At 36.1% G+C, this 12,383-nt stretch overlaps 1 protein-coding gene across 4 annotated transcripts in view; it reads right to left on the bottom strand.

The window, feature by feature from the left end:
• Nucleotides 1-12,383, bottom strand: part of LOC134742372 (TOX high mobility group box family member 3-like) — a 40,968-nt gene that overhangs the window by 3,793 nt on the left and 24,792 nt on the right. For 3 of the 4 annotated variants that reach the window (XM_063675475.1, XM_063675477.1, XM_063675478.1), the window contains exons 3-13: nucleotides 8,907-9,029; nucleotides 7,308-7,417; nucleotides 6,885-7,104; nucleotides 6,147-6,224; nucleotides 5,874-6,007; nucleotides 5,641-5,776; nucleotides 3,258-3,338; nucleotides 2,201-2,485; nucleotides 1,438-1,668; nucleotides 818-1,096; nucleotides 479-597 (exon numbers count right to left, since the gene is read on the bottom strand). In XM_063675475.1, the coding sequence (XP_063531545.1) occupies nucleotides 479-597; nucleotides 818-1,096; nucleotides 1,438-1,668; nucleotides 2,201-2,485; nucleotides 3,258-3,338; nucleotides 5,641-5,776; nucleotides 5,874-6,007; nucleotides 6,147-6,224; nucleotides 6,885-7,104; nucleotides 7,308-7,417; nucleotides 8,907-9,029 (1,796 nt within the window). The remainder of the gene's footprint in view (nucleotides 1-478; nucleotides 598-817; nucleotides 1,097-1,437; nucleotides 1,669-2,200; nucleotides 2,486-3,257; nucleotides 3,339-5,640; nucleotides 5,777-5,873; nucleotides 6,008-6,146; nucleotides 6,225-6,884; nucleotides 7,105-7,307; nucleotides 7,418-8,906; nucleotides 9,030-12,383) is intronic. The other variant, XM_063675479.1, reaches the window with a different exon arrangement.

Below are 12,383 nucleotides of genomic sequence, written 5' to 3'. Positions count from 1 at the left end.
ATTCGTATAATAAAATAAAAAAAGATTCGCATCAGTTTAAATATTTTCATGGCCAGTATTAGCATTGAAATAACCCTTACAATAGGGTATTTGACAAATTTTTATTATTAATGTTATCAGTTGATCAGGTTTGTTTTGAGGATCAAATGTCTGTATGGCACCCATTGTCTTAGAAAATGCCCCAAAAGATTCCATTATTTAAAAAAAATCTTGTATTTTTTTATTATTCCCATATATTTTTTAAGTTTCCAATTGATTGTGATAAATTGCTCATTTTCTATCTATTTAACAAGATTTAGTTATAAAATTCAACATGTGTCAACAACCCTATAGTATAAATATTATTCAAATCGCATGACTAGAGCCGGACCAGCTAACAACCTTCAGATCAGCTATCATATTTAGATATTAAGTGCAATTGTATCCGATCCGGACAATATCGGTATAGAGTTTATAGGAATAGTCACTTGGTATTTACCTGCAATGGCTGACAACACATTCATTAGAGCAATATTCATCCTCCCATTCACTATTGGCTATGGCTGGGTTGGTACAACCTTGACGGATGCATGATGGCGTACTTCCGTTTTCATTTTGCTGCGGACAATTGATCTAATTTGTCAAATGTCTAAGACTAATCAAGGTCTATTATATAAAAATAAACTGTCCTCTTCTGTTTTGTACTCAATAACAACGGATCAATAATTTTTTTTGCAATAATGGTGGTTTTTAGGTAAAATAATGAAAAACCCTATTACATTTGTGAACATTGAAAATTCTACCCTTTGAGCGCAGTAAGATAAAATTGTCGAATTACCTCTGGAGAGTGCTGAGGCATGCCAGAACTGCCATTGCTATTAGGAGAATGTGGTTCAGGTTTAAGAGTTTGGTTCTGGGGCTGCTGCTGGGGTTGTGCTGATTGTTGTTGGTGTTGTTGTTGTTGAAGCTGCTGATGTTGGATTTGCTGCTGTTGCTGTTGAATTTGTTGCTGTTGAATTTGTTGCTGCTGCTGTTGTTGATGTTGCTGCTGCTGTTGTTGTTGATGCTGCTGTTGCTGTTGTTGATACTGCAGTTGTTGGTGAGATTGTTGCATTTGCTAAAAAAAAATCAGAATATTAAATTGTAATTACCATTTTCATAATAACCTGACCAAGTGACTTGCTTGGATTTAATTAATTTCATTTTCTTGGCATAACTGTTTTTTGGTTACAAACACTTTAAAGTACAATTTTATTAAGTTTTTAAGACAGTTTTTTTTCTGATTTTAAATTTTTTACATCTTGATTGTGTTTTTAGAGGATTTTATAAATTATTAGCATTATAATAGGATTGAGATCAAGTGTCTGGGGTTCACATATAATTAAATGCATTAGGAAAATGATGTATGTTTTTATATTTAAGACTAATCTGCAAAGCAACCAATCAGAAATTATTTACCTGCTGAGAATGATGGTATTGCATAGCACTGTGAACTTGTCCCATAGGCGGAGATTGGGAGGACACTTGTCTGTATCCCGGAGGTGAAGCCATGCCGGAGGTTGGGGCATAGTGGGAGGGAGACTGGGCTGGCGGGTAGTTCCTAGGTGATTGGGTAACGTTGGGTGGGCATGCTTGTGGTGGTGTTGTTGGATTGCCTTGGTAACCTTGGGGGTTTTGCCCTGGAACACCCTGCAATACAAAAAAATATATATATTTTAATAATTATTATAATAGTTGGCAAAAGTGTAGCACATGTTTTTAAAGGCAAAGATGAAAACTATGACAAGCCACTAAATAATAACTAAGATATAAAGAGATGATTATTTTGATCATTCATATTCTTTTACATTTCAATTAAACATGAGTATTATTATTGAATGCAGAGACCAGATTATGTTAAATGAGGAATAAAACAAAACTTAAATATCTCTATTATTGCTATTAGCTTGTTTACAATAAAACAAGTTTCTATTTTTTTATACACTTATTGCAGACTGTACTTTCTCTCCTTCGCATTGCATGTCTATCAAGTACTTCTCGAGATCTTTCTAATGAGTCTAAAGTCTAAACTTGCATTATCATCGGATATAAGAGAGTATGCCAAATTTCAGCTTAATCAGACACCAGGAAGTGGTTCAAATTTAAGTTACAAGTATTTAAGCACATAATTATACAAATATATGAGGTGAAGCTAAATACAAGTGTTGTAATAAAAACATACCTGGTATGTAGCAGGGTTATGTGCGATGTTGCCTTGGTAATTCTGTGGTGTCTGCTGTGGATTTTGTGGGTAACCCTGAGCAGGCTGACCAGTATAAGCAGCCTGAGGCTGTCCACCAGGGTAGTTCTGCGGAGTGTACCCCTGAGGTGCTGCATTTTGCACATATCCCTGAGGCGAATGTCCATTTCCATATGTCTGTCCTTGTACTCCTTGGTAGTAATTTCCATATGTCGAGTTGGTATTATTGCCGTGATTAAACATGGCTGGACTTTCCTGTTCACCTCCCTAAAATAGGTTAGGTTTTATAGCAAATAGGAGATTCGTTATGGAATAAATGAAAATTGTTTTAAAAGTTGCGGTAACGAGACGATAATTTGTTACGAATAAAATTGGTGTTGTCTTTTTTAATAAATGCAATGTTTTAATACTAAAGATCTACATTGAAAGCTAGCGGCCAAAATGTCTCGTTTTAATTAAGTTTTTAAATACCACTGAAAAATCACATAAAGTTCTATAATAAAACTGTAACCTTTCAAATTTATGTCGCTGCTTTGTTATACCCGCGTATTCGTATTATAACCTATTTAATCACAATAAAATTAAAGCACGACCCGATATGTAACAAAAATACACTTCTCACTGAAACAATAAATGTAATATCAGCAATATGTGTTTTAAAAACACTTAATTTACAATATTTAAAGAAACAAAAGCTCACTGAACACACTTCGCTTCAAAAGCTTCTACTTTTTAAATTACAAGGTAAGCGTCATATTCGGATTCTAGCTAAGTTGCCAAGCGAACATTGATCGGTTCAACGGCGGCGGCGCAACTGCGAGCGAGACAGCAATGGAGAGTTCGTCTGTCCCGTTCGACGCGCTTCGCGGATTGGCGGTTATTTTGTAATTTTCGAGAGAGACAAAGAGAGTGAGCAAAACTTGTTTCCGTCGTTCAGACATGTTTAGATTTATCTCACGAATAATAAGGAGTCTTCGGTCGGTATCCATTATTGTCTATAGGTACATACAGTGGATTAAATACAAATATTGAGTCTTACCTTTGATACTAAACTAGCTCTGTAGGCAGCAAGTGCTTTTAGGTATTCTTTCTTGGCTACTTCAGTTTTTTGTTTGTATACCTATAAAAATAAAATATAGCCATTACTCACGATTCGAAACATTTATTGCATACACATATTAGGCGGTCTTTACAGTGGATGCCGATCCGCTCCCGCTACGATGTACAAGCGGGAAATCACCTATATACGTGCATGGCGTGAAAACGCAACAAACAGAGCTTGTTACTTCTTATATATCTCCTATTTAGTCTCACGTATTGCGGTGTCCCTCTTGTCAGTTACTAAATTTAGGAAAGTGTAACAAGCTCTTTACTTATAATACAATATACGAATATGAAATGGGCTCTGCAAGGGCATCTAAGAGTCAGTCAGAAAACATTATAATTATAATACTTAACATATATATAATATGAGATCACAATAGATATGAGCAATAAGAGGTACATTAATAACTATGGTATCAAATACATTTTTATCTGTAAAGATAATATACCTAAATTAAGAGTAAAATGGATTTTATATATTTCTAGATAACACATGTTGAAAAACAAGTGTAGTGTTATTGTATTATTATAGCCAGTGATCGGGGTTTTGGATGCCACTCCGTGGTATATCAGAAAGTTGAAATAGTAACATGGATACACCTATTAACCCGCGATACCGTTGAAACTGCTAGAAAAGAATGCCATTTAAGAGTCCCTGACAAGCTCGGCCGAATTTCACCTTCCCATACAAACGGAGTTTCGTTCTCATTTTAAAACTACCTGTTGGATTGTAACGAAACTTTGCATATACAATGACATGAGGTATATCTAGGTCCGTAATTAGTTTACATAGCTCCAGTTTATAAAACAAATGAAATAGAGCAAAAACAGGTTTTGTATGAAAAACTTAAATTTGCTGTATTTTTTTAACTATGGTTGAAGCTACATAAACTAATTACAGACATAGATATTCCTTATCCTATAATGTAAGTACAAAGTTTCAGAGCAAACTAGCTACTCGTTTTAAAATAAGAGCGTAACTACGTTTGTTTGGAGAAACGAGCTTGCCGGGGACCCTTAAGCAGAGGCTAGCTCACGCCAGTTAGCCAATGGCGGCGCTCCGCACGGCGCGAAACTTTTAAAACATTGTATCGCCGCCTATTAAGGAAATTGACATAATGACAGTGCACTGTCAATATATGTATGAGAATATTCTGTATGTACATAAAAACATTGCCAGTTTTAAGAAAAACATACATAAGACATACATAAGATAAATACTAGAAATAAGCATAAGCTTGCAGTACCCTTCACTTGGCTCCATAAAATTAAAAAATCATTCATGGGTAACTGTGTAAGTCTGTAAGATTTTATAATAAACTTCCAAATATCATCATTGAATTATCTGTTAATAAATTAAAAAAATATGTAAAACGTAAACCTATCTCTAAAGCCATTTTTTTTTTTTTTTTTTTTTTTATTAGCCAATTTTGGTGTCCCACTGCTGGGCAAAGGCCTCCCCTCGTTTTCTCCACTCGACCCTGTCATCGCCATTTTCCCACCATTTGGGGTAGAATGCGTCCAAGTCCAAGTCTCTCTAAAGCCATACTATTAGTTATTCTGTGCTATTATAGCATACAAGACGACATGAATGATGAAACACCGTGGGATTGTGATTGAAAATAATGAATTATTTATTATTATGTTAATAATGATGAAATTGATAATTCAATGAATACCTATATTAGGTAATCCGTATTTTTTGACATTTAGATTTTTATTCTAGACAGTTTCTAGACTAGTATTTTTTATACAATTTTGGTGTTTGACGATCCTTTTGTGAATTCTTATTATTAAGTTTGACATATCTATAATAATTCAATGTTTTTAAGAATAATAATAACTGCATCAATAAATTGATCTGATATTTAGATTAAGGTAATATTTAAAACTTGACAATTTAAAAGTGCTTGTTGCTAGGCCTATTTGAATAAAGAATATTTTGACTAACTTTATTGTGTCCAGAGTTACGAAATATCTAAGGTATAAAATATTTCATATGTATGGTACGAAAAAATTACTTTAATATTTTATTATATTACATTACATTTACGTCATACATTCTATCTATGTTTTATATGATGGGGCTTATCAAAATGTGCGCGAGCGCACTATCGAATATTTAGGCACTTATTTCTTCAGCGGTTTTTTATGTTCAATTTGCCGCCCCTAATATTCGCGACACTAGGCCGGGGCCTATTGTGCCTTAGGGAAAACCCGCCACTGGTTGCTAACTTCCTGTAAGTTATAATATTAATCCTGTTGATTGTATACCACTATTACTAGCAATCTATAACATTATGTGAAAATACACTTACGCTTTTATGTTCAGAATCAAGACCATCCCACATGGAAGCCACAATTTTGGAGACCTCTCCAAAACTTGCGTTAGGGTTCTGGCTTTTTATTGCAGCCTGGGTATCTCGGAAAAACAATGCGTATGCTGATACTGGTCTGCAAGAAAATAACAATTATAATAGGTAAAGTTAAAATGATTAAACTAAGGTAGTGTAGTAATTTTATTCATCAGTAAGAGGGATGTGTAACTTACTTCTGTGGTTCATTAGGATCACGTTTTTTCTTTTTCTTTTGTACTTTTGGTTTTTTTTGCATCTGGCCACGATTCATCCCATTGTCCATCGGTTCAGGTGATGATCTTTTAACACCCATGTTGCCGGCACCCATCTGTAGAGGTAACTTGTTTAAGAATGTAACCACTAGCATAGTCTTTTAAATTTCAAATATAGTTCATTGGCAATGTATGTAATGTTAGGATAACATATTCCTAGAAATATGTATGTTAAGGGATAAAATCTGCCTATACCTGATGAAGCGTAGTTTGTTGCTGCCGGCTCGCTGAGCAATAATGGATAGGCAGAAGGCTTTCCGCATCACCAGGCAACTACCAACAAACAACCAATCCATTAGAATTTTCTATGTTCTACCATTTCTCTCTAAATTTTATTATTTCTATGAATGAAGGAGTTGATATGCCAATGAACTATATTAAAATATAATATGAAAGATAGTTTCGTTTAGTATATTATTTATACAAAAAAAAAAAAAAACTATTGATATGAAATTGATTCAAGAAAAAAAAAACTAAGAATAAACCATGCATACATGCTTAGTGTACCTATTTTGTACATAGATCAAACACAGATCTTGACAAACATGTATGTAATGTGAGTTAGAAAATTACACTATACTATAGCTTAGAAAATGTGTTACAATCAAATATCTTAACCTATAAATTTATGTAGATTTCATTTCATTGCAATAAGGTTAAGTAAAACATTATTAATATGTGTGATCCTCCAGAGCACTGTTCAACATCAAAAGTAATCTTATAAATGTAACATACATAATCATATACACACAAACAAATGGTTATGCCGTGTTTGTATATGTTGCATTTATAGGATTACTTTAGATGTGGCTATATGAGCTGTGTGGCCTGGCCATTGTTAAAAATGGTTTACCTCCATTATATTTATTTGCTACTAAACATTTACTAATGTTATTTATTGGCAAGCTGTGAAATGACTGATGACTGATGTACCTGTGAATGCTGAGAAGGCACGCTGTCATCAGAGTCGTCACTAGTGGTTCCAGGCGGGGAGGCCCTCTGTGGCGAGCTGTAGACTGGGGCAGAGTTCTGGGTGCCTGCGTTAGGGGTTGGTGGGCCATTCATTACTTGTGATGGCTGCATCATCAGCAGCCTCTGTTGCCCACCTGGCTGCTGCTGAATTACATAGTTTCCTGCAGGGGCACCAGCACCACTAAAAAGAAAATAATGGTCAGTACATATTTGAGGTAGATTTATATTGTAATACATTTGGGTTTCCATATAATCAGATATTAACAAGATGAAATGGTATTTTTTTAATTAAAATAATAAAGACTTAACGAATAAAATATTATTAATAAAATGAATATTTTAGGTTCTTATGAGTACGTACTCGTATTAAAACGAAGTCCTTACCTGTGTGAAGTGACTGGTGTGTGTGGTTCCTGCAAGTACAGAGGTTGTTGGTACGATGGAGCACCACCCGGCGGCGCCAGCCCGTCTTGGGCGGGGTTCATCATCCCCACCTATAAATTATACTATCTTTATAGGTCTATCTAATCGTAATCAATCTGAGATAAAATGTAAAAAATAGTAAGTTACAACAAAGCGAACATTTGTTTACAACTTGTATATTTTAGGACTATACTATTGTTTAGCTATCGGTTCCTGGCTGGACATCTAAACTGAACATTATTAAAATTCAGGATAGGAATTACAAAATACAGAAGAGGTGGAAAATAATATTAATGTTTTTTCCTGCAACGAAAGCAAAGAAAGAAACGAGAACGAGATGTGGTCAAAATTAAGTCAAATGACGGAAACAAACGAAAAGGAGAGCAACACATAACCTGTCAACATGACAACGCTGTTCGAGGCAAATATTAGGTCTCCACACTCATGCGCGAATCACGGCGCGAAGCCGCGAACGTTGTGGCGTCGACAAAGGTGTCTCATTTCAAACATAGACAGAGAGAATCATACTATCTTTGTCTTACACTAGTACTAGCACCCAAAAGAAAAGGATGAGTATAGTTTTTTTTTTGTTCCTATTTACTGACAAGATTTGCTTGACCAACTATAAATCACGTATGATGCCATAGATAACTAGCAGTTAAACTCGATCAGCTGATACTTTTCCGCCATCTTGGCGCGAACCAAACTGCAAAATCGCGGTGAAGTTTGCGAGTGTGGAGTCATACGTCAACGTCGCGACATGTTCTCTCCGCGAACTCGCGCCGCGATTCACGCACATAGCCTGGAGAGACCTTTAAAGCGTAACACACCATCGCACCGCAACAAGGTCATTGTGCGACGCACCCATAAGTAAGAGCGAGAAAGAGATATTACTTTCTCGCTCCTATATATTATACTACTCTTTGGGGCTGATGCAAGACTAGGCCATTATTTAAAATTTAGTTTTTTTTCATGGTAGAAAAAAAAAACAATTACAACACTAATAAAAAATGAATAAACCACTTCTGTCAGTGTCAATGTCAAAGACATCATTAGTTGTTTCGGGACTTTCCGGTTGTTTTAAATTTAAGCTGTTACTGGGATATTGGGTAAGTTTTTAAATTTAAGCCTCTATCTATTGCTTTTTTCTAGCTGGTAGTAAACTAAAATTATTATTATCCAGCTCAGTTCGAATGAATAATTCGCTGGGTGGTGCGAAATTGACAACAATCGTTCATTTTAGAAGCTAGGCGTGTGGTTCAATTTTATTTATATACGTTAGTTACTTAGGTATAAATCATGTACGTAGATTTTTATATTGTCTTGGTATATGGATTCACTTGGATGGAGTTGCGTATGCCTATAGATTATACCTACCCCCAATTCACTTCGTTTCGTTTTTTACCGGATTGCGATTTGAATTTCTTTCCTCTATGTCAAATGAAAGAGCTTAGTACTTAACCCAACTTAAGTACTTACCTAAGGGATACCTGTGTCAGGGAACTGACCCATAAAGTGAGTTTTTGGGACTAGGTTCTTAATACATTTTTTTTTGTTCACCTGTGGCGCTGCATGATGCATTTGGCTGTATTGTATGTGAGGGGGTTGGCCTCCGTTCGCATGTTGCCCGTGAATGGAGGGGATATCGAATTCTTCGTCGCCGAAAGATGGTGTATGAAAAGTCTAAAACAAAAACAAAAAATTACAATTTTAATAAGATCTCACATCAGTGATGTGACATCAACATCACACGTAGGTACCTACATACATGTACATTGCGAGCATTTTGTTTTCGTGATGAAACCAGAACGCCAATTTTTGGGATTAGGTATTTAATATATCTATTCCAAAAAGCCGTGGGTAGGTATTTCACATAATCTGTTAATATAACTTTCACCACATCAGCTTGTAAAGGCTCTCTTTATTCTTTAAAACCGAATGAGAAACTTGCATTTTATCCACTAGAGTGGCATAGTAATTTGATGCAAATTTTAAGTTGCTTCCTCGTGTTGGCTGGTAGAATTGATTATTAAATGATTATTTTGAATGATAAATGTTTATAAGCGTTCATTTGGATTTGATTTGTAAACAGTAACCACCAAGTACCAACTGGAACCAAAAATCTGTAGTCTATGGTTTATAACTATTTCTGGCACATCATGTTTGTTTTATGGCTCTTCTACACCATCGGCGGTGATAGAATGGGGTTAGCAACTGTCAAAGGTTTGCAGAGATGGCGCCATCATAGCTTGCCCCTTTTTCTATGAGATTTGGCTTAAAGGGCTGGCATCCAGGGCATTAAAAAAACAAAAATTTGACACAATTCTAGGGATTGACAGGGCAAGCTATGCTGGCGCCCCCTGCTAATTATTTCGTCCGGCCAACCCCATTGATAGACGATGACTGGCGGGCTCGATCTCTCGGCGATACTCGGCAGTCCCCGCCAGTCATCGTCTATCATCGCCTGCGACTCGTGAGTTGTCGGTTTTATGGGCACGCATCATAGGGAATCAAGGGAATCGTCAGATGGTTGCGTTGTAAGCAATGATCGCCTGCGATCATGTGGATGCTTGCACGATGATCTTGCCGATGATACCGATGATAGCCTTTTCACCGGCTGCACAGTTCAAACAGTCATAGGTATTCGTTCTGGCTATCTCGCGGCTATCTACTTGTTTAGCCTTGAGCATCTCGCTAGTTAAGTCCCCGGCAAGCTCGCCCAAATTGCACCTTCCCATACAAACGTAGTTCCGCTCTCATTTTAAAACTACGTGTTGGATTGTAATGAAACTGCACATACAATGACATGAGGGATATCTAGGTCTGAAATTAGTTTATATAGCTCCAGTTTATAAAACAAACGAAAAAAACCGGCCAAGTGCAAGTCGGACTCACACACGGGTTCCGTACCATCAAAGATAGATCATTAATTATAAAAACGGTCACCCATCCAAGTACTGACCCCGCCCGACGTTGCTTAACTTCGGTCCAAAATCACGTTTGTTGTATGGGAGCCCCACTTAAATCTCTATTTTATTCTGTTTTTAGTATTTGTTGTTATAGCGGGAACCGAAATACATCATCTGTGAACATCTCAGTTGTCTAGCTATCACAGATCACGAGATACAGCCTGATTGCAGACGGACAGACAGACGGACAGCGGAGTCTTAGTAATAGGGTCCCGTTTTTACCCTTTGGGTACGGAACCCTAAAAAGCAAAAACAAGTTTTGTATGAAAAATTTCAATTCGCTGTATTTTTTAGGGTTCCGTAGTTAGGTACCCTTTGGTAAAAACGGGACCCTATTACTAAGACTCCGCTGTCCGTCTGTCTGTCTGTCACCAGGCTGTATCTCATGAACCGTGATAGCTAGACAGTTCAAATTTTCACAGATGATGTATTTCTGTTGCCGTTATAACAACAAATACTAAAAAGTATGGAACCCCTCGGTGGGCGAGTCCGACTCGCACTTGGCCGGTTTTTACACACTTTTATTTAGCTTCATTGCGTATATATAGTGCTTCAAATCTTATAACTAAAATTTGAACCACTTCCCGGTATCTGTTCAGTTGAAATTTGGAGTAGATACTGTCGTAATTCCGGTGACAATGCAATAATTTGCTAACATGGAGGTGTTCTGAATGTTCTTATGATGCAGCCGTTAGGTAACCAAAGGAACTCCTCGATGGAAAAACACAAACATATCAAGTTTAGGCTCATTAGAAAGGTCTCAAGAAGTACTCGATAGACATGCAAATGAGAAGAAGTACAGTCAGCAATAAAAGTGTGTCACAAAATTTTTTTTTTGACAGTTACTTGTTTACTATGGTATCTGAAGCTACATAAACTAATTACAGACATAGATATACCTTATCCTCTTGTAAGTAAATACAAAGTTTCACAGCAATCTAGTTAGTCGTTTTAAAATGAGAGCGGAACTACGTTTGTATGGAGAACCGAGCTTGCCGGGCGACTCTTAATCACTTGTCACATACTACCCTGTTTGTTCCTTCCTCAGACATGCTCAGACAGACAGGGATAACAATAATATTGATCGGTTGCTGCGAGTAGGATAACATATTTTTTTACTGCACTTTAAATGCAACGATATTAATTTATACGGGGCGCCATTATTTCCATATATTTTCATACATCGAATACTGTATTAAGTATTTTCTTTCGGCATTCTTACTTTTACTACTGTACTGTTGCAATGTTGTAAGTAGATACATTTACGTTAATAACTTAATATGCATGCGAGGTTGTTCTTTATGCAAAATGCCTATTAATATTCTGAGCCTTTTCATATTAACTTTTTACTGTATTAATTATCCATCCCGTGGACCAACTTGTACTAGTACCTACTGTGGCTATCTTTGTTTATTTTTGAAATTATAAACACAGGCAGTGTAAATGATATAATCGAAAATGCTCAAACAAGGAGCTAATGTAATGTATTATGTAAAACACTAATACTCTGAGATCACTGTACAGGGTTACACATTTCCTATTGGCCAGTACTAAGACTCTTCTCATTCAGGCACTTGTGTTTCCTGCACTCTTAGATTTCAGTAGATTATAATAGTGGTGTATGCCTTAGGATGGTATTCCATCTATCCAATTTCTTTGTCCAATATGTTAATTACGTCTCACATTTTGCTTAACTGAGTGAGACGCAGCGCAGTGACATTGGACAACCCTTCCAACATTTCACAAGGACTGTGGGACAGGCTGTTTAAATAGGCTCCTAAATAGCTGTATCTATATATTATTACTGTTTGATCTCCGTTTGGCTTGAATAATTATGTAGGCATGTTCAAAACTTATACTTCTCTAATTCTTTATTCTTAAAGTCTTAGTAAAACGTACCAAGAATACTTACTTTTCCAGTACGTTTTGACCCGTTCTAAATCAATACTGTCCATTATTACTCGCAATTATGACGAACATTATTCTCAATTAGCCTAAAAAGTCTTAAAACCTTACATAAGGTAATATACCTAAGTATACCTTTTATTTTATAAAATTATGGTAATTA

The sequence above is a fragment of the Cydia strobilella genome, chromosome 6, assembly GCF_947568885.1.
Source record: "Cydia strobilella chromosome 6, ilCydStro3.1, whole genome shotgun sequence".
NCBI classification, from domain to species: domain Eukaryota; kingdom Metazoa; phylum Arthropoda; class Insecta; order Lepidoptera; family Tortricidae; genus Cydia; species Cydia strobilella.
Note: the sequence above shows the minus strand (reverse complement) of the source record. Positions and strands in the feature narration are given on the sequence as shown.